General features: G+C 43.7%; 1 protein-coding gene and 1 pseudogene across 2 annotated transcripts; one reads left to right on the top strand and one right to left on the bottom strand.

Moving 5' to 3' along the window:
• Positions 1 to 5,576: 5,576 nt before the first annotated feature.
• Positions 5,577 to 19,442, bottom strand: LOC147432669 (protein DEHYDRATION-INDUCED 19-like). 2 transcript variants are annotated; one of them, XM_086492514.1, is made up of 5 exons: positions 19,016 to 19,438; positions 18,759 to 18,898; positions 18,168 to 18,245; positions 17,721 to 18,004; positions 5,577 to 5,775 (listed from the first exon to the last, which is right to left on the bottom strand). In XM_086492514.1, the coding sequence occupies exons 1-5, from the start codon at positions 19,083 to 19,085 to the stop codon at positions 5,664 to 5,666; spliced, it is 684 nt and encodes a 227-aa protein (XP_086348640.1). In that variant the 5' UTR covers positions 19,086 to 19,438; the 3' UTR covers positions 5,577 to 5,663. The 2 variants fall into 2 exon arrangements, with proteins under 2 accessions (XP_086348640.1, XP_086348641.1); XM_086492515.1 differs by lacking the exon at positions 18,168 to 18,245 and having other exon boundaries at positions 17,721 to 17,998; positions 19,016 to 19,442.
• Positions 14,188 to 17,710, top strand: LOC147432670 (uncharacterized; annotated as a pseudogene).
• Positions 19,443 to 20,195: the final 753 nt, after the last annotated feature.

Raw genomic sequence — 20,195 nt, 5'->3', positions numbered from 1 at the left:
GATCTTTTCACAAAGACATTGTCTTGTGAGAAGTCGAAGATTTTTGCAAAGCTTTGGCCTTACTCCCCATTGTGGTTTGATCATGTCCTTAGGGCATGGCACTTCTCTATACTCTATGTGCCAATTCTCATTCACTGCATCACTCCTAGGGAGGATTTATTACCATGGTAGTCATATGTGTGAACACGCTTAAGACCGTCGGGGCATTTTTTCCCTCATTAGGAGGTTTTTCTCCCGTGCATTGTATATACGCCCATCACTCTAGTCTCTAGTGCTATCTATCTTTTCATTGCACACTAAGTAATACACTCTCGGTTCTGTGCCTTGAGCTTCCTTCGTCTTCTCCAAGCTGTGCATGTTTTCCTGCAACCCTAATTCCAACAAGATGAAGGGACCATTTACAAACTAAAGAGTAGCATTCAACTCTAGTCCTATCACCTCCTCTGCTTCTATATCATGTTTTAACATGCCAAAGAATGCAAAATGTGAAGGATTTTGGTGAACAAAAAGTTCAAAAATGGACAATTTATCTCCAAATCTCAAGGAATCTAGCGTATAGTTTGCAAACCTGCAAAGGTACGTTTCCCATGATGAGACAAGCAAGGTTTTCTTACATCAAGGCCTCTTTGTTGTGTAGTGATAATGTTGCCTTGGCTAGGCTAACTCTATCGAGATTGGCAGAATTAGCTTTCAACGGCAACATTTTGGAGGAAAAGACAAGGCTAAGTTACCACAACTGCCTTTCAGTGTGAGAGAGACGAAATTGTCGAGTGCAACTTAATGTTGCATTATATTTGAGTGAAATCTCGCAAAGATAGACAATTTAACTCTAGAACCAGGTGAAAAATCACTATGGCTTACATAAAAGAATTTCATAATGAGAGGCTTCTTTGTGAGAGAGAGAAAAATAAAAAGTGACACTAGTATTTTAAAACATGTGGTATCACAATAAAATATTGTGTTTCTTCTGAAAACAAGGTGAGGAGTCATGATGGCCTATTGAAGGTAAGGGGAGAGGGGGAAGATTTATTGAAAGTAGGTGTTAATCAGTTGTGCAATCGTACTGTTTTGATATAGAATTGTATTGTCCATATACACACATAATTAGGCCCCTATCACACTGGGCCACGTATCCATCATGAGTTGGATGACCATGACCAGCATGCCCTTGCGTGAGAAGAGTTCGGACTACAACAGCTAGCACAAATGCTATCACACTGAGCACGTGCGAGAAATTGGAAAAGGTGCCATGTGTCCAATCAAACTGCAAGATTAGTGTTGGGATTGAAGTTGGGCGGGTATGGGAGGCCGATACACTTTTGGAAAAAGTGTACAATTGAGCTGGACGACCAACTAAGCTGGAGAAACATGGACAACGTCCTAGTGTAACAAGTGACTTCATCGGCACAATCACTGATTGGTTGGGAAGAGAATAAACATTGTCTGCATGCCCCAATGTGACATAGTCGTTAGAAACTAGCGGTTCCAAACTGACCTACCGATCGATATAGCCCCCACCACTCTTCAACGTTAGATTATGGATATGGGATATTTCCCTTTGTCCCCAATCCCCCACACACAAATGCACACACACCTACATAGAGACGAAATGGTCAACAAATAGTGAGGTTAAATTTTGTGAAAATGTAGAAAGAAAGTGGGAGTTTTCTTATGACCTTCAAAATGCAAAAAGTGGAATCACCCTTACGATGACACTTATTTTTTTCAAACTCCATAAAGAAGTAGTAGAGATGCCTTGTCCGTTACAATGGGCCCAATTAAACAAGGTGAAAAGATCACATTGGTATTTTTAGATAAAATAAAGTAAAAAAGTAAAATAAAAACAACAAAATAAAGAGACGTATATTTAATAAACATAAATAATAATAAAATAATTTCTTTACAAAATATAAGTTTAATAAGAATAAAAAAATTAGAAATATTTTGGTGGAATATACTTTTAAGAGGTCTTAGAAAGATTCTTTAACAAATCAAAGTATTGCATTATCTCACATCGTAGGATCAAATTTCTATGAATGTACTTCTAATGCTTTTAAGGATCTTTAAGCAATCCAGATAAACGAAGACAAGAAAAAAAAAGTCAAGGGAGCTTTAAATGAAGGTGCCAAATTACAATAATGAAAATACCCATTTACAATTTAAAAAGAAGATATAAACATAATACTCTCCTTTCAAATTTAGGGCACATGTCCACCATCGACAACCTCTACATCAACACTCAGAAATTGCACCATTTCTCCCGGCACCCCCCTATGGCCCCTCTATGGCCTTCTTTAGGCCAAAAAAGTAACAATGAACTATTTAGATCACAATATATTCCAAATGCATAAGAAATAATGTACCACCCCTATGGCCTTCTTTAAGCCAAAAAAGTAACAATGAACTATTTAGGCTACAATATATTCCAAATGTAGTAAGAAATAATGTTTGGCACAATACTCAATGCCTCTCTTTAAAGAGAGAGGTACTTAAATGTTAACACCCTCTCAGAAGAGCTTAAAAGAAATAAATAAATAAAAAGTTTATTATCATTATTTTGCCATCTAATCCACAAGCTTTATCCAATGGTCCAAAGATGCACCCACCCAATCCAACCCTTTACAAAGGACTACTCAAAAAAGAAGGTGAAAATTCACTACGGCCTACATAAGGCTATTGACAAGAAATTCTTAATAAAAAGATTCTTTGAGAAAAATAGGAAGTGACTATTATTTTTAAGCATGTAGTGTCACAATACATTATTATGTTTTTTTTTTGAAGTATAACAATGAACTATTTACGTTACAATACATTCCAAAGACATAAAAAATAATATTTGACACAAAACTCAATGCCCCTCTTTAAAGATAGTGGTACACAAATGCTACCAACACCCTCTCACAAGGACCTAAAAAAATAATTTAAATTTATCATTAGCTTGTCATGTGGCATTAATAATCGACGAGCTTTTCCCAATGGTCCAGATTTGCACCCAAAAATCCACTCTTCACAAAAGACTCCTTATGTAGTCCATCAAAGTTTTCAGGACATATATTTTAGAGCACCGACCTGAAAAGCTATTTTGTACTCAAGATGCTGCTAAGGTTTGAACGTTCAACGCTGGTGCACAGACTCTGGTCAAGATTCGTCAAAATACTGCTTTGAACCGAGGCAGGGGGAGGGAGCGGGCGGGGGAGGGGGTTTGTTTGTGTACAAATATGAGAAGCCTGCGAGTCGTGTGATGTGTGCGTGTGAAAGAGAGAGAGAGAGAGATGGGAAAGCCTGCAAGCTTGAGAGAGCAAGCGGCGCAGCCCCAGAAACCTCACCAGGTTCGAAATGGTGCTGTGTTGAAGAGCATCTTTACCTCGCCGTCCTCTTCAGCCACCGCCCCCCCCCCCCCCCCCCCCCCCCCACCACACCGTCCGCCCCCTCTTAATGGCGTGTCATGACCGCCACCGCCCGCCTCCTCTTCTCTCCACCTTCCCCTGTAGTAATCCAACGTTATATATCCATATCCATATCTTAGTTTGCAACAAAATGAGGACAGCGGTTAAGGCGAGGTTTGCGTATGCTCAAGGTGTTGGCGGACTCGCACAAATGGAAGGCAAATCAATGGAAAAGCCCACCTTGAGTTCACTACAATTTTGTATCTCCCTTGATCAAGGCAGCCCAAGCTTTTTGAATAGCTAGAATAAAACTTGCAAATGAGAAGACTATATAGGGAAAGAAAAGCTGTCAATGTACGTCCAACCGGCCCATGCAAAAAGAGGACAAATGGAGACCATCTTTTCTCCTCATTGTAAAGCCAGTGGGTTATTGTCCAAGCTCTCATCAGTTATATGAGCTTCCATCACCAAGTTATGCTGCTTTTTCTAGTTGTTTTTAACTTTTGTCATATGCAATATGGCTTGATACCCAAAATGGATCTCTTCTCTTTCTTTCTCCACTTTCATGTAGCTAATGGTCTTCTCTCTTTGGTCCTTGTGTAGATGTCCACCTCCAAAGCATGCTAATCGAACTTTCTTTCTACACTTTCATTAGTTCTCCTTCGATCTAACACAGAAGTGTCCCCCAATATCACAAGCTTTCAACACAAGATTCATGAAACCACTGCTATTTGATAATCGTTAGGCTACCGAACCGTTTGGCTTTGTCCTCAATGCTTTGTCCCCCTTTAATGATGCACTCTTGCACAACCATTTCTAAAGGCATTTTTCCAGTCAACCTATGCTGAAAGTCCGGTTAATCACTAGTTTCAAGACTGGTCTCTTTGGCCTTACACTTGATCCGAGTCGGAAGCCGCCAAATGACACAGCTGTTGTCACTTGGGCTTCGTCTCATTGTAGACCAACGCTTAAGTACGATTCATCACCTGTGATCTGGTGTGAGAAACACCACTTCGCAATACAACATTATCTCCCAGTTTCGAAAGCTCATCTTAATTGCCAAAAAACCAATTGATACAAACTAGATGCTCTCTAAATCTCCAAGCCTTGATGTCCCAAATCAAGACAAGGCAGCCAAAATCAGCGGAAATAATTTAGACCACCCCTACCAAACAGGTAGACAAAGGTAGCACGTAACAAGGAAACTACAAACTTTAATAGCTACAATTCATGCACCCAAAAGATTGTATTTCAACACCCGACACAGTATGGCATTGACAAATAGAAAGTTGAATGATTATGCCACAACTATGACTTGCCATATATTTCAGCACAACCAGAGTAGTGAACTAGCGCATATTGAGACCCATCTAAAAGAAGGGACGATGTTTTTGCAAGCTAAAGGGCACAAACTGGCATTCTGAAAAAATACAACGAAAAGTAACTCATATAAGGCTATAAAATGAAGGGAATTGACAACCTAAAAACTAGAAGAGATTTGCATGCTTCACATGCAAAATTTACATAGAAAATAATAAGATTTAAAATGTGTGCCAATTGCTTGTTTTAAAAAGCAAAAGTTTCTACTTAAGACTTACCCAGACATTTCTTAATTAGGAGAAGGTGAAGGTTAGCTTTGGCATAAACACTAGAAGATTTCACCTATTCACATGAAAAAGTAGGTTCAATCAATAATGGAAATAATAAAATTTCAAGTATGCCGCCTAACTCTCGTCTCCTCTCAAGGCTTCTTTTAGGAAGCAAAAAAATGCCCATCTTGTTCAAAAAACAGGCAATTTACAGGGCAGCTCGGTAAGCAATGGTGACGTTTGACATAAACATTAAAAAGAGCAGAACAATTCAAAGGTTTTGCATTGCAATTCAAAAGGACCTTATGCGATCGCTGAGCAACATACAGACGAAAGCCCTCTTGTAAGCTTGAAGATTAATATTGCCATCAAGAAAATGGAAGGGAATACATCTCATTGCATTTCAATTGTAAGAAAGTCACAAGTGAATAAGCTAGCCACCATGAGCCACTGCTTCCCCGCCAGATCTGAAAGGCGGCTTGGGTTTTAACATCAGTAAGTTGCTGTCCTTAAACCCTAAAGCTGCAACAACAAGACAGCCTGCACTATCCTTGGGTTCCAATACTAGGCCAGCACTGTAACAACTTCACTTTTTTAGACATGGCTTGCGCCGCAATCATTGACTGGTCCTTTGAGCCTTTAGAACATGCTCTTTTCAAACATAGCAATATGTACTCCCATCTATCTCTCAACTGTCTTTCAGTATAGTAGAGAGTACCAACTGCCGAGCAAAGCTGGCACGTAAAGTTGCTTGCTTCAACTTCTGCTCTCGCTCCTCTGCAGACAAAGGTATCTCCAATCTGGCATCAATAAAGGCACAAAATATTAAGTATACACCCTTCCAAATGCCTCCACGTGAAGAGGGAGATGAGGGGGTGGGGGGGATTAAATCCATATCCCTACTCAAAACTTCATGTTACGGTAACAAAAAGTCCTTAGTAAAGAGGGAAAATGCTAAGCTGCCTGTGAAAACAAGCATCGCATCATCATCAAAATCCATGCAGCTCACTGCTCATAACTGGCACTTGAAATTCTATCTCATGCTCAAGCTGCAAAAATCTCGTTAGGCCTTTCCCAAAGGGGTGACTCGTCTTAGACTTTAGTCTGGTGAGGACCCCAGAAGCTAACAAAATCTCTGTTTAAAAGTGGGCAGCTTTATGATCCTACTGGATCGAGAAGGGGAGTTAAAAAATGGGAGGGGGAGGATTTACTCCACTTGAAGGACCGACTAGGAAAACACTTGGTGATATGCTACATGAAAAATTAGAAAATTTCAAACACTCTTCTTGTAAATTGCAAATGCAAACCACAAAAAACTTCATACTTTCAGAAAGGGGCACAAGGATGCATTCCAAGAAGGTGAAGCTACAAAGAGCCTACTTCATTGCCTACTGATGGGACAGCTTCCAACCATCAGAACAACGAATAGTTGAGATAAGCTCCTCACAGAGCAAGCTTGTCTGACTGAGAGAGAGAGAGAGAGAGAGAGAGAGAGAGAGAGAGAGAGAGAGAAAAAAATGAAATGTTATATTAACGTCTTCAAAAGGCCATGACCTATGGGACCAGAAAGTTACAATGTGGTGGATCTGATACAAAGTCAAAGTAACAAACTAACAACATAACAAAAATAAATAATATAGAAAGTTACAATGTGGTGGATCCGATACAAAGTCAGAGTAACAAACTAACAACATAACAAAACAGAGAGAGAGAGAGAGAGAGACCGAACCGTTACAAAACTGGTGAATCTGATACTTTGTCTGGTTCCAAAAAGAGATGCTACAATCAGTAATCTATGTCTGGGATTGTCTCTCTTCAGGTCTCCTCAATAAATTGTATCTGTGTCTGTGTAACTCAAGTAGATACAGTCCAAGGCATCTTTGGTCCTGATAGCTCTCAACTCTAGAAAAGGGTCCGAACCCTTCTCTCAATAGACAATGGAGGCGACCCCGTATCTCGTAATACACTGTGCAATGACATATATTGTCACAAAAATACGGAAGCGTAAACTAACTTTTAAATTGCAATTCATATACTCGAGAATTTGGTGAGGGAGAGAGAGTAGCTTGACACATCATTGGGGACCAGAAGATGGACTGGTCCCCCCCCCCCCCCCCCCCCCCCCCCTCATAAAGAGAATATCTTTATTACTACCGGAGAATCTTTATAAGCACACGAACGGGGCATCGCCCGTCCTCTATTCTTCTGTGTTTTAATCTGACTACTTACTGAGAGAGTGTTTCCACTCTCTTTCTGCTAAGAGGACTTCACCTCTTCTGCAAGTCTTCTTGGAAGCTCTTACAAGGAGAGTATATCTTCCACAGCTTGTCAGAAGCTCTCTCAACGGGAAGTCTATCTTCCGCTATGTGTTGCCCTTCATGCGCAATCATTCATGCATCTAACTCGAGAGAGAAACAAGTAAAATGTACACACATAGCCAGAACTTCTTACCTGTGCGCGCTCCTACGCCAAAACGAAGACCTTTGCGATGGAATCACACAAAACATTGCGTAGACGTAGGATAGGTAGGGAGGAGTGAAATTCTACGAGTGCTCTGCTGAAAACAGTCCTAATCGAGGTGATTAGGGGCTGAAAACAGAGAATTTACAGCCGCTGCACTCTACGGAGAGAGTGCTTGCTGCGACTTCTTCTTTCTCCAAAAGGTGGCTATGACTGTGAGAGCCTTTGTTCTAGACAATGGGAGCATGAAGCTACCACATATGTCGCAAGGGGCTGCTCTCAAGCTTCAATGGAGGGCTCCAACGCGTAGAGCATGCTCACATTGGGGGGGTGCACTGCCAACCTATGAAGAGGGGGAGAGGTTGCACTTTTAAAGAGTCCAGCAGGGAGGGGGGGATGCTAGGAGATGAGGGAGGGTGAGAGAGCAAGAGAGAGTGAACTTGCATGGGAAAGTGGGCCACTTGGCACACTTTCTCATTAATAACTCTAACCCTTTTTTACATTTAAAAACTTTGAGCTATTAATGAAATGTGCAATTTAACTCAAAACTGCACACATGAAAGCTATTTATGAAAATGTCAACTGCTCCCCAGCACAATGCCGTACCGGCACTGCTCCGGCATTACCTGTTCGACCATTTGGCTTGGCACAAATAATTTAACTAACTTATCCTAAGGCCTTTAAAAATAATTATGGGCCTTAGGGTCACTATTCTAAGGACCCCATCTCATTCATGTGCTCGCACTGGCGCGCGTAATTTTCTGAGCCTGAAATCTGAGGCTACTATCTACCCCTTATTTAAGGCCCGATTTCCCAATCACTTAGGCCCCTAAGTGTTCAATGCCGCATTCAGGCACATCTGAGGCCCCCTAAGGTGTTCTATGGTCCCCCTAAGATGTTCTATGCTAGGGTCCCCCCTAAGGTGTTCTATGCCCCATTCGGGCACACCTGGGTCCTGAGGCCCTAGAACTATTTCTTTTATTTTGATGTGCACACAACTAAATAAATAACTATTTTTTGATAAAGAAATTACTTATTTACAAAAACTAACACTGTTTCATATATAATGCATTTCCGTCTCTAGCTCTGTATGGCATGGGCGACATATCCTGCTGGCCATTGGTATCCCTCTGAATCTGCCAGTCTCAATCTCAAGCTCGTGGGAAGATGTCCATATATGACCAATGGCACACCGTAACCCATGAGATAAATGTATCCATATAGCTGGGCCAAATCACAAATCCATCTCTTGTGAGTTGGAGAAGATACTCTTTATATAAAGAGCCAACTCATGTGTCGGCTCTATCCATGTTATCCTAGTGTCCACTTGAATCAAGTCCTAGAGAATTGAGTCTAGTAATCTCTACTCGTGTAAGAGAGAGTGATGGTGCTTCAAAAGAGCATTGGAAGGGGGGTAAGTTGTCCATGCCGAAGCCATGTATTTGGAACCATGATGACATCTATGCATACACATCATGCCCTTGTAAAGCTAACTATCTCGAGGTCTCAACGGCTGCATGTCTGTCTCTGGCAGAATCTCATAAGCTGTGCATCAAGGAGACTGATTTGGTAAGCGCCTCGACCTCCCGGGGGGGGGGGGGGTCTACCTCTGAATCTCATGTGGCACCGAGGCCTTGGCTCTAATCAACTGAGAGATTTTAGATACCAAGGGCCTCTCTATACATCTCCACCCGTCCTGACCCACAGAGGGTCCCCAAACCTAAACTCCAAAGAGTATATCTGAGACTACCAAGGTATCCAAGAGCAAGAGCTTTGTTCGGGGTTCCTGGAATTGAACCTGCGAACACATCCTCTCCAATCCTCCAAGGACCGCATACGCTCTAGTCAGTCTCGTCGCTCTCTTCAAAGAAAACCTTGGCCTAGTAAAGACTACCCCAAGATAAATGTATGCATCTGTGTACTCCACAGTCTCCTGTCCATAAGTGAATGTAGGTGTTGATCTCCTGAACTACTACAGTGTGGTGTTGAACACCATAACCCTTGTTTTGCCAGGGTTTACAGATAATCCACTATCCTCCGCAAAGCTATGTAATGCATCAATATATAGCAACAATGGAATCCATGTCCCTGCCAACTGGACACCTCTGTCAATGTAATTAGAAACTTCATCTATATACATACCAAATAAATAGAGGACAATGGACAACCTTGCTTCACTCCAATAGTGGAGTGCACTAAATCAATAATCCCCTCTAGAGTGCGTATATGTCCCATCCTTGATATGTGTAGAGCCATGATCCCCCAAATCAGCTCGGAAATCCACAAAGCTACAATAAATCCGTCTCCCATGTGCCCTACCCTCCTCAATGATGGCTTTGAGTGTCAAAATATGGTCAAGAGTGGAGAAGCCTCTCTTTAAACCAGCTTGTCCAATTGCCCATACACCCTCACTCTCTGCCATCTGCTCAAGGGGAACGGTAGGGGTTCGGGACGAGAACTATGCGGAACGAGAGGCATTAAAAACACCCAAATAATGAAATTTTTAGCTATGTGAGATTGAAAACAAGTAGTATTAGAGTCCTTTGACTCTAATACTCACAAAAACCTCAATTTGAAGACCATTAACAATACTTGGCAAACGTGTGTCATGTAGACTTGAGAGCTTGAGAGAGAGAGAGAGAGAGAGAGAGAGAGAGAGAGAGAGCTTGTACTATGTAGCCTTGTAGACTTGAGAGCTTGAAAGAGGCTAGAGCTTGAGAGTCGAGACACGAGAGGGTAGAGCTTGAGCCTTGGCCCTTGAAAGCTTGTGTGCATTGTGAAGGTAAGGGGTGGGGGGAGGCTCATAAGATAAGAAAAACCAAAATCTGAAAATCTGGCCGTTCGGGATTGTTCATTCCGACATCACCTGCTTGTCTGGAACAGCTGGCCATTCTAACACATTCCACAGATTGCCAAAAATTTAAAACGTTCCCCTCCTCCCCCTTGGATGGGCGTTCCCCGGTAACACTGACCTAAACTCCTGCATACCGGATGAACAAGAGTCAACTGAAGCCAGAATTGTAATTTCCATCCTTACATGGACAAGAAAAATCAAAGAGCATCCTCTACTTCAAGAAAGGAAGAGATCCCCCTCTGTCATCCATAATCCATGTACAAAAGTGCAACCGAATCACCAACCTACTACCCATCGGATAGGTAGCTCCATCAACAATTCCAAGAAAGACGTGCATTTGCAAAAAAAAGACACAACAAATCTGCCAACCCATCTCCTCGAAGAAAACGCAGTCATAGAAACCTGATCCAAAAGTGTTGAAGAAGATCCTATTGTTGTCCAAACACTTCTTTTGAAGAAGAAGCTGGAAATGAATAGCTCCCCCTCTGGATTCGACAGCCGCATGCTTCGATTGATTCACACGCAGAGTCGGTTCACACTAGCCAGACGTAGCTCAGGCGCCCATCCTGACGTCTGGGGACATAACACTTCCCCCCTTATTTTTTATTGTTGTCCTCGACAACATCCGCAGTTAAAAAATCAAAAAAACGATTTCGTAACGATCTAACTAACTCCCACGTGGCTTGAGATTAAGGACGATGCTTCCACTTGATTAAATATTCGGGCTACGAAGACTTGCGAGACTTGCGAGACCCTTTGATCGATAACTGATTCAAGTTCAAGTGGAATGTAACGGGTGGTGTCTTCCAAGTTCGGGATTTTCTTCAGAGGAGCCACTAGGTCATCTTGCCCCAGCCATTCCTTTAGACGGCTTACGTGAAACACGAGATGCGCAGCAATGCCGCGAGGCAGGTCCAACTTATAAGAAGCCCCACTTATCTTCTTTGTGATCTGAAACGGACCACGATAGCGAGAAGATAATTTTGCGCATGGACGAGTTTGGATTGTTTCAAAATCCTTTGGTACTTTAAGGTACACCCACATGCCATCGGTGGTTTCAATTCATAACCGTACATAAGCCTAAACGGGTTATAGCCGGTAGCTGAGTGCGTTCGGTTTGTCCACCAGTTTCAAGGTAATCTGAGGACGACATGCATAGAAAGGTCTCCAATTTCTGGAAGACCGTTTGCCAAAAAGTTGCCTATGAATTTTGAATCACAGTCACTAACAATTTCGTCGAGCAAACCATATAATTTGTACGAATGTTCCACAAAGGGCTAAGCTAACCCGTGGCTCTTTACAAGGGAACGTGTAGGAATAAATCGTGCCATCTTCGCAAGTCGACCGACAAACCCAAATGGCATCATGACCACGGTTGATTCGGGCTAATCAAATTACAAAATCCATAGAAATGCTTGTCCATTACTATTGGGAATTTGCAAAGGATGTAACAACCCAACGCGCTTTTGATGTTCAGCTTTGTTGAGTTGACATTGCGCACATTCCTGCACACACTTTTCAAAAAAAAAAAGCTTTCATGTGTGGCCAATAGAAATACCGGCCAACCAAGGCCAAAGTATCATGTATGCAAGGATGTCCTGCATTTGCCATCATGACACTCGAACAAAATTTTGCTTGCGGATATCCTCATTGACGGGCACACACTTTGCCTTGCTTGAAAATCAATCCATTACAAATAGAATACTTCTCCGCTACCTTTCTTGCCGTAGCCAGCCCAAGGGCGTCCAGACGGCTATGGCTTTCTGAACTACGCATTCCATCATGGACTCGTTGCCAGATAGCACCAAAGTGACTATCATTTTGGCAACTCCCTTCGAGAGAAGGAAGTCAATCGAAATTTCAACAAATGAGAGAGTATTTACCTCACAAATCCTACTAAGAGCATCGGCTACAAGATTGGTAGCACCCTTACGATAGCATATCTCGAAATCGAACTCTTGCATGAGTTTGGTCCACCTTGCCCTCGACCACGAAGGTCGGGTTGATCAAAAGAAGACAAAGTACCCGGATTGTCAATGGCATTTACCAAAGTATCCATCGATGCAGAGGTGGATGTCTTCTTCTTTTGCTTGGGACACGCCTTATTGCCGCAGAAGCGGTCGGTCTAGTGGCAGTCGAAGCATAAATCTTTCTTTTGATCCTTCATACGAGTTGCCTTTGATTTGCCGTCATTCTTGGATTTCTTCCACGGAGGGTGCGATGACTGACTCGTGGCTGTTGAAGCGTTCGAGCACTTGAATTTTGGCACGGAGGAACCACGACGAGGGGTCTGCCCATCTGTGGGGCCACCTCCAAAAGCCGCCAAGGTATAATCATAGTCCTTGACGAACTGATAGATGCCCTCAATAGATGTAATCCATGCGTAAAACCTCGTTTTGATATGCTTGCCGCAATCCGAAAAGCTACTACATCTACACAATGATCGTAGGGTCATCAAGAGCCTTCATTTTATGGATATGATCCTTGAAGGCTTGTGAGTAAGCCTCCAGAGTTCGCTTTTCCATTTCGCACCGAAAAAGTTTCTTGAAGCACTCGATTCTATCGACCTACACAAAGCGGGCACATAAAATCGGTCGAAACTCTACCCAAGTTGTGGATTGTGGTCGTAACGCAGTGTCACAAATTGCAGACGTGTCAAAGGCACTGAAGAACGGAGCCAACCTACAGATCCGGCCGAGAAGCCTAAACCCTCGGAAGGAATAGCAATAGAAGAAGAAGCCAAAGAAGTTCCAACCAACTTATGGGACCTCGTTCGATGGGGCCCAAGTGAACTAAAGATATTAAAGTAAGGCACGACCAACACACACACTGGCTAATTTGCGAGTAGCTTGATGACGTGGCAACAACTGCACAGATTTTTGAATTCTATGTTGATTGTGCTGACAAGGCAGTTGTATGAAATTCCGCAATTTGCATTGATTGTGCTGACGTAGCAACTGTACGGATTTCCACAAAACGTGCTGGTAGCTTTTGGGTTCAACGCTTTTGGGCCTGATGCTTTTGAGTTTGTATGCTTTTCATGTGAACTGCTTTTCATAGGCCAAGGGCCTTTAAATATGAGCCAAGGGCTCACTCTGGCATGCTCCGCGTGAGGTGCAGAGGATGGACGGCATCGTACGAAGTTCAAGTAATAAAAAGAAATACAGAAAGGGGTGCCAAGGTTTGGGGCCAGTACTCTCTGGGGTGGAATTCCACCACTCCACTCTCTCTCTCTCTCTCTCTCTCTCTCTCTCTCTCTCTCTCTCTCTCTCTCTCTCTCTCTCTCTCTCTCTCTCTCTCTCTCTCTCTCTCTCTCTCTCTCTCTCTCTCTCTCTCTCTCGGTTCGGTTGTTATTGAAGTGCTAAAGGTCTATTCAGTCAATTCTTTTCTATCGGCACGTGGTGCGCGTCCAGTGACACACAGCCCACCAAGAGTAGGCCTTTCCCTTTAAGCATGAAGGGAACCTGCCCAATACGTTGGGCGCCAACGAAACCATGCATATCAAAGAAGGCGGTCCATTTCGCCTACCACAAGTCTATAGCGGTCTCTTCGCGCACTTTCATTTCCCCTTTGAAGGGATTGGGATAGAGCTGAGGAGGCAAGTACCCATGGTGACGGGCGAAAAACAGGACCTGCGCAAAGCGTAGCTCCACAAGTTGCCACTACGTCTGCTAATTGTTGCTGCTCCAAATTAGCGACGAGACGTGTCAGACGCAGATGCCAAGAAAGAGGAACGCTCGGGACGAATCCCGTTCATGTGTGGAGTCGGGAGGAGAAAGAGGCGTCTCCTCCATAGGTTGAAGCGTGATAACGGCGCCATTCTCGTGCGGAGATATGTAGAAGAATACAGTACATAGCACAGGATGCCTTGGGGAATACGCCCAGAGCACTTAAAGAGATGAGGAAAATGGTAGTAGAGCTTGAGCGGAAGGGAATGAGGTGACTGGAGAAAGTCACTCCTTTGCGTGGCGACGAGATTAAATAGAGGATCCTAGAGAGCTAATCGCCGCTCGGGATTAACCGTGTGAACTTTGAAGAGAGAGGGGAAGCTTGTCAAGAATTTGTAATCAGATTGGAGGGTTTAATATTGAGGTTTCACATTTAAAAGGGGTAGTTCACAAAACATTCTTATGGCACCGGCCAGCAGCGTGCCTATGAGTGTCATTTTTGTCACAGGAAGTTCTCGAGCTCTCAAGCGTTGGGCGGGCATCACAAAGCACACAAGAGACGACGACAGCAAGCAAGAAGGGCGACGCAAAGTAGCCATGGGAGCAAGAACAAGCTTCGGCCACCCATTTTGCCCAACCCCAACCAGTTGTAGGCTGGCTACCGTATCTGGGGCGACGGGGGCCGCGATGGCCACATCGGACGATATTTGCCCAGCTACAAACACATGCATTACGACAGCCGACACCGTCTTTCTCACTCTGTCGTGTCGTCCTCTTCATCCTCCACCCAGTTAAACTCCCTACCTCACTCCCTCATGCCTCCTCCTCTTCCCAAGCCCACCTCAGTTATAGCTACCCCAATCTACAGCACCTAATGATCCACACGCCTGTAGCTCAATAACCACCGATGGCTTTTGCAAATCATCCTATCAATCAACAACAAGCTACCCCCTTATTAACTTCTATGTCTCTACATGCATGGTAGCATGTACCATGCACAGCTGCCGCAGCCATGGCCAGTGCCTTAATTCACTTTGCTAATGCAACCGCACCAAGCCGACGGGGCCGCTCAACAACCGCAACTAACCTTCTTGTGCACAATCAGGACTAGCTGCAGAATGTAGCCACGTCGAGCAGTCTACAAAGTAAAACAACCCGCCATTCAATAACAGGCGAGGAGCTCTCTCTTGATCTTCGTCTTAGCTTAAAATTAATCAAAAAATACCATTTAATTTGATTTTATAAAAACAAGAGAACTTTTTAAGGGGGGAACCACTTTAAAATGAATTCTTTTGTACAAAATTTCTCCCTTCGTGTCCCTGCAGAGGCTTCAACGGGAGCACGGACGACCAATATATATACGCGAGGGAGAGGTTGGCAACTGCCCACCGCCTTTGCACAGCTTCAAGAGAGAGACAAAGAGAACAACGTGCCACTGCCCTCAAAAAGCTCTCTCATCTTCCCTCATCGCCACCTGCTACTCGCTGCGAGCACTTTTCTCCTTTGCATTTTTTTAACGCATTCTCCACTTTCCCCACTTTTCTAAAGTCGTCCACACAAACACACTCATTTCAAAATTAGGGTGGTCACTTAAAACCATGGGCGGTCTCTATGGATTAAATAGATTAAAATGTATGGCATCCAAGAAATCGAGCAGTTTGCACGCATGGAAAGTAGCCACCTTACCCTCCACGATAAGCGTAGGTGCCTGGAGCCTCACGCCCTAACGCAGCTGCCGCAACTCTTGCCCCACGCATGCGTGTACGCAAGAGGGGGCTACAGCCTTGTGTGTGCGCACAAGAGCGAGAGCTGACCGTCCTTTGTTGGTGCACGCACATGACCACCCACCAGCCTGCCCTTGTGTGCAAGTGGTCAACCACTCTCATCCGCCAATAGTTAAGCCCCTTGGAAGAACCTAAGTACCAAGCTCCATGACCAAAGTTCGCATCCTCCAACTTGAGGAGCACGAAGTCATTGTACTAAATGTACTGAGCATATGGACAATGCCTTGCTCTTTCTTTCTTTGCTGAAACGTACTTCCTTGATAAAAATATGTACTTCCTTGAATAAATTGTTCTCACCTTCGTGTGCTAACGCAGGGACTGCCATGCCCTCGGAGTGGTAGCTCCCAAGGACACCCTGATGCACTACGGTTTATGAAGAAGACACAATATACACACCCAACAACCATATGACGGTCACTAGCTAGTAGCATCAACCTCCACACACGAGAATTCGTGAGAAAAGACTCACCAATTTCCACCATCGGCTTGTATGTGCCCCCCTTGCCCTCCTCTCTCGCTAGTAGCGTTCCATACCACCCTATACGAGAGTTGGGAGAGCCTGTCAGGCTGGGTCATCGTGGCCCCATGAGCTCTAGTGGATTTGTGCAAGTCGCCATGCCATGCATACGAGCAGGACCTTGCTTTGATAGCGATGCTAGTCCCACCGGATCCATCCTACACACAAGACATGACACAAGCCAAACTCACACCTACACACACGTAGTGAGTGAGCGGACATCAGGCTCACCTCCTAGACATAGAGACAATACGGGCTCACCTCCGAGCCTAGGAGCCTGCAACCAAGAAGGCTAGCCTCTGCCACAAGGGCCGGTGTCCCATACCACCGAACCCACACCATTATAAGTGTGCAGGCAGAGCTGCCAAGGGCCTAGAGTCCAAGTGCGGTGACCACACAAGATATTTCATAAATGAGACTCGAGTCCTATTTATGGAACTTCTTAACCTCCCTTCAACTAAGGGTGCATTCACACGAAAGGTCGCTTCACACTAGCCGGACATAGCCTAGACGCCCATCCTGATGTCTGAGGACGTAACAATAGCCTCCACATATTGAAATCTGCCCCAAACTTGGAGAAAACCAGGAAAAAACAGCAAGCTTCTTCTCTCTCAATCAACTTTCAAGTCCAAAACGGCACCGAATGAGCCGAATCCAAGCATCCAACGTGGTCGTGACACCTAGGGCTCTGATGCCATGTCAAAGGTGGCAACGGAAGATGCAATAAAGACAAGAACTGGCTCGTGATCCGGTGGACACCTCGACTAAAGTACAAGCACACTCTTTGTGACCCATTCTGCATTGCATTTAGTTGGCAAAAGGGTATATAAGAGGAAAATTCCTCAATAGAAAATGGTATAGGAAAGAACAACATAGATCAGTCAAATCATTTGACTAAGCCTACAAGATGCTGACAAAAATTCTCATCATGCATTGGGAAAAGATTTTGATTTAGGCCTTAGATACTGTTCAAAACGACTTCACAATTTGTTTGACACAAAAACAAACAGCTTGAATCCCACTTCCTGAGCTTCGGCATGAAGCATGTAGCCATAAAATAGATGGTTTTGGGGCTGGGGAGAAAACCCATTCTTGTGGGCTGAAAAAAAATGAGAAATGTAAGTTGCTAAAATGCCTTGATAACAAAAATGTACCATCTTAAACCCCCTCTTTACTTCAAGGGCAAAAGGTACGCCACAATATGCGTGAAGAGCATGTGCAAAGCCCTTTGGCCGATTACTGGTTCCATCGATTGCTGGTTCCATCATGAAGCAGATGTTGGCAGAAAAAACAGTGGGAAAAAGGATCTGAGGCGCTGACGAAGTACTTAGGCAGAGAGTTTAATCAAAAATTATCAAACGAATAGAAAAACTCACCCCATTTGAACCAAAGCTTCATAATAATTGCACAACCACTTCACTTCAAACTATAGACCCATGATGATCAGGAGAAAATAACTTACTTCGGTTTACTAGGCTTCAGAGATGATACAGAAGACTTGTTCAAGTTTTCATCCACAAATGGTTGCTGCTTTGACACGTCGTCCGTCTCAATCATAGGTAAGCTGTATGCAAGTGCTGACAAAAGGGAGTCTGCTGTGCTATTTGATGCAGAGCTGCCACTTGCTCGAAAAGCACCACTGCCAAGGATGGCCTGCAGGTGGGCCTCTCTATACTCCTTGCCTAGCAAAGAAAGGGTAGCACCAGAAGGCACTCCTGACCTCCTGAACCTGCGCCTTCGCTGTACGTAAAAGCCATGTCAAGGGATAATCCAAAACCATTCAGGCATTCTTGTCTGTGTCATAATATGCCACAAGTCTTTGAGGCAAAATATGTCACAAAAGGAAGCTAATCAATAACAAGATTGTTTCTCAGATGCTTTCAACATACACAAAAGGTAGCAAGGATATCTTAAACAAGTGGCCATGGTGAATTGTCATGTGTCCCACCATGTCCTTTGGTACTTTGGCCGCACATACAGGACAGACCTATAAAAAGTAAGAATCGGCATCAACAAATGACTGGGACAAAGTCTGATTGGCATGCAAAGAACCTTAAGAGCTATCTTTAAGGAATGGTACTTGGGAAGAGAATAGAAGCAGATGAGGCAAATACATATTTGGTATAGTTACGCATGCCTTGAAACCAGTTGTGCCATGGATTACCAAAGAAACAAAAAGAATGCTATCCAAGCGGAATGGTATCGAAGCACCAAAAGGAATAGTTGATGCTCAAATCCATAACACTGCTCACATATGGCAACATGTAACAAATCTGTTCAGCCCAAATAGCACATAGAATATTTGGTCCAGGTATCTCAAAAGTTGAAATGGCAAACGTACAAAGCAATAATGCTCATAATAAGCATACCAAAAACAACAAGCAACGAACATAAGCAAAGCCAAAAATTCAAGAATGGCATCTACGTTCTTCAATTAAGATGCTACTCTTGATTCATGAGATGCTTGATAGCAGAGAAAATCAAGGTATATGTTACTCACCACACCTCTCGACTCAAACATGTGCTCATCCTCCAGATGTGTACATAAAGAAGAGATGTCAAAATCCTCGTAGCAATAAGGACATGAGAACTCGGGCCTTGCTTCATCGTCCACTTCAAAATCATCTGCACTAAGGTGATCTGCACTTTCGAAACTATAATATTAGAGGATCCCAGAAGAAAATCAGCAGAATAAACATGCATTCTGTCCTGAAGTTGTAATCCAGCCCAAAATGTAAAGATTTCTTGCAGGCTTACCCCATTGAGTCTGAAGAGCATGATGGCGCTTAGCAGCTGAGAGACGGGCAGCCCACAGATCCGCATCCATCTCGACTTTTCTTGTACACTACTAGAGATCCTGCGCTAAGCTAAGAGCAGCAGCGCAATGCCCAGACAAAGTATGTACAGGAAGGAAAACAAGCTCGCCGTGTGCGCGTGTGTGTGTGTGTGTGTGTGAGAGAGTGAGAGAGAGAGAGAGAGAGAGAGAGAGAGAGAGAAGACGGGACAATACACGAGCAGGAGAGGTGAGCAAGACCTTCACTAGCAAAGATGGGCGGTGGCGTAGAGGTGTAAGAGCGTTTTTGCACCCCTCGGGAACCTTAGGTCCTCTGCACCTCACAAAACTCGTCAATGTTCAGCTTCCTCTCTCTCTCTCTCTCTCTCTCTCTCTCACGAGTCACCGCCCTCTACGAATTTGAGCGTATACTAGTGGACAACATTACAATTGCAGCACAAAAAGTGTGTGACCCAAAGGTATAGTGATCGATCCTTGTTGCAAAAGTATAGAGATCGATCCTTGGTTCCTACAATGCAACTCGGTATTACAATCGAAAAAAAGACAAGATGCAAATTTTGGGGATTGATCGACCCCTCTGACAACCAAAACATGTGCGATGATCAACCATTGACCAACAAAACAAGGTTAAAAATGCAAGCATTTGCAAATGATCCTTCCAAGCCAAGGATGATTGCAATAAGACGTTTGATGATGTTTCTCGTTGACTTTTCTAGCCCTTAGTTGAACCACTTTTTTTCATGGGGAGGCTAAAGGCATTGAGTATGAGGTGTCGTTGGTGAACCTTCCCCTCATCATCAAAGTGAGGCTTAATAATGGGAGATGTTGGGTCTTTAGCATGTGTTGGGCCCTATAGTGATGACACCTCAAGGTCTTGCACTGTAGATAGTGCCCGACTATGCACATTGTAAGACGAAGTTGTGGGCATTGGGGCACCACGTCACTACCTGCACCGCCATCATTGAGAATAAAAAAGTATCACTAAGTGATACTATCAATTTATGGTTAAGAATACACTCTTCATTATAACTGAAATTCCATTTTACCATAAATATAAGAGAACAAATCTTATTATTGCTAGTGGTTGCATAATTGTTTTGATGTCTTTTGTGTGGACAGTTCATTTTAAAGAGAACATGTCCC

The sequence above is a fragment of the Adiantum capillus-veneris genome, chromosome 20, assembly GCF_014529385.1.
Source record: "Adiantum capillus-veneris isolate H3 chromosome 20, ASM1452938v2, whole genome shotgun sequence".
Taxonomy (NCBI): Eukaryota; Viridiplantae; Streptophyta; class Polypodiopsida; order Polypodiales; family Pteridaceae; genus Adiantum; species Adiantum capillus-veneris.
This window is presented reverse-complemented; position numbering and strand designations above follow the sequence as displayed.

What these genes read in the sequence shown, in the direction of transcription:
- LOC147432669 (XM_086492514.1), bottom strand. Translation starts at nt 19,085, where the DNA reads ATGGATGCGGATCTGTGGGCTGCCCGTCTCTCAGCTGCTAAGCGCCAT. An exon ending in TGCTCTTCAGACTCAATGGG is followed by an intron (nt 18,899 to 19,015) that starts GTAAGCCTGCAA and finishes TCGAAAGTGCAG; the next exon opens with ATCACCTTAGTGCAGATGAT. An exon ending in TGTTTGAGTCGAGAGGTGTG is followed by an intron (nt 18,246 to 18,758) that starts GTGAGTAACATA and finishes TACTTTTTATAG; the next exon opens with GTCTGTCCTGTATGTGCGGC.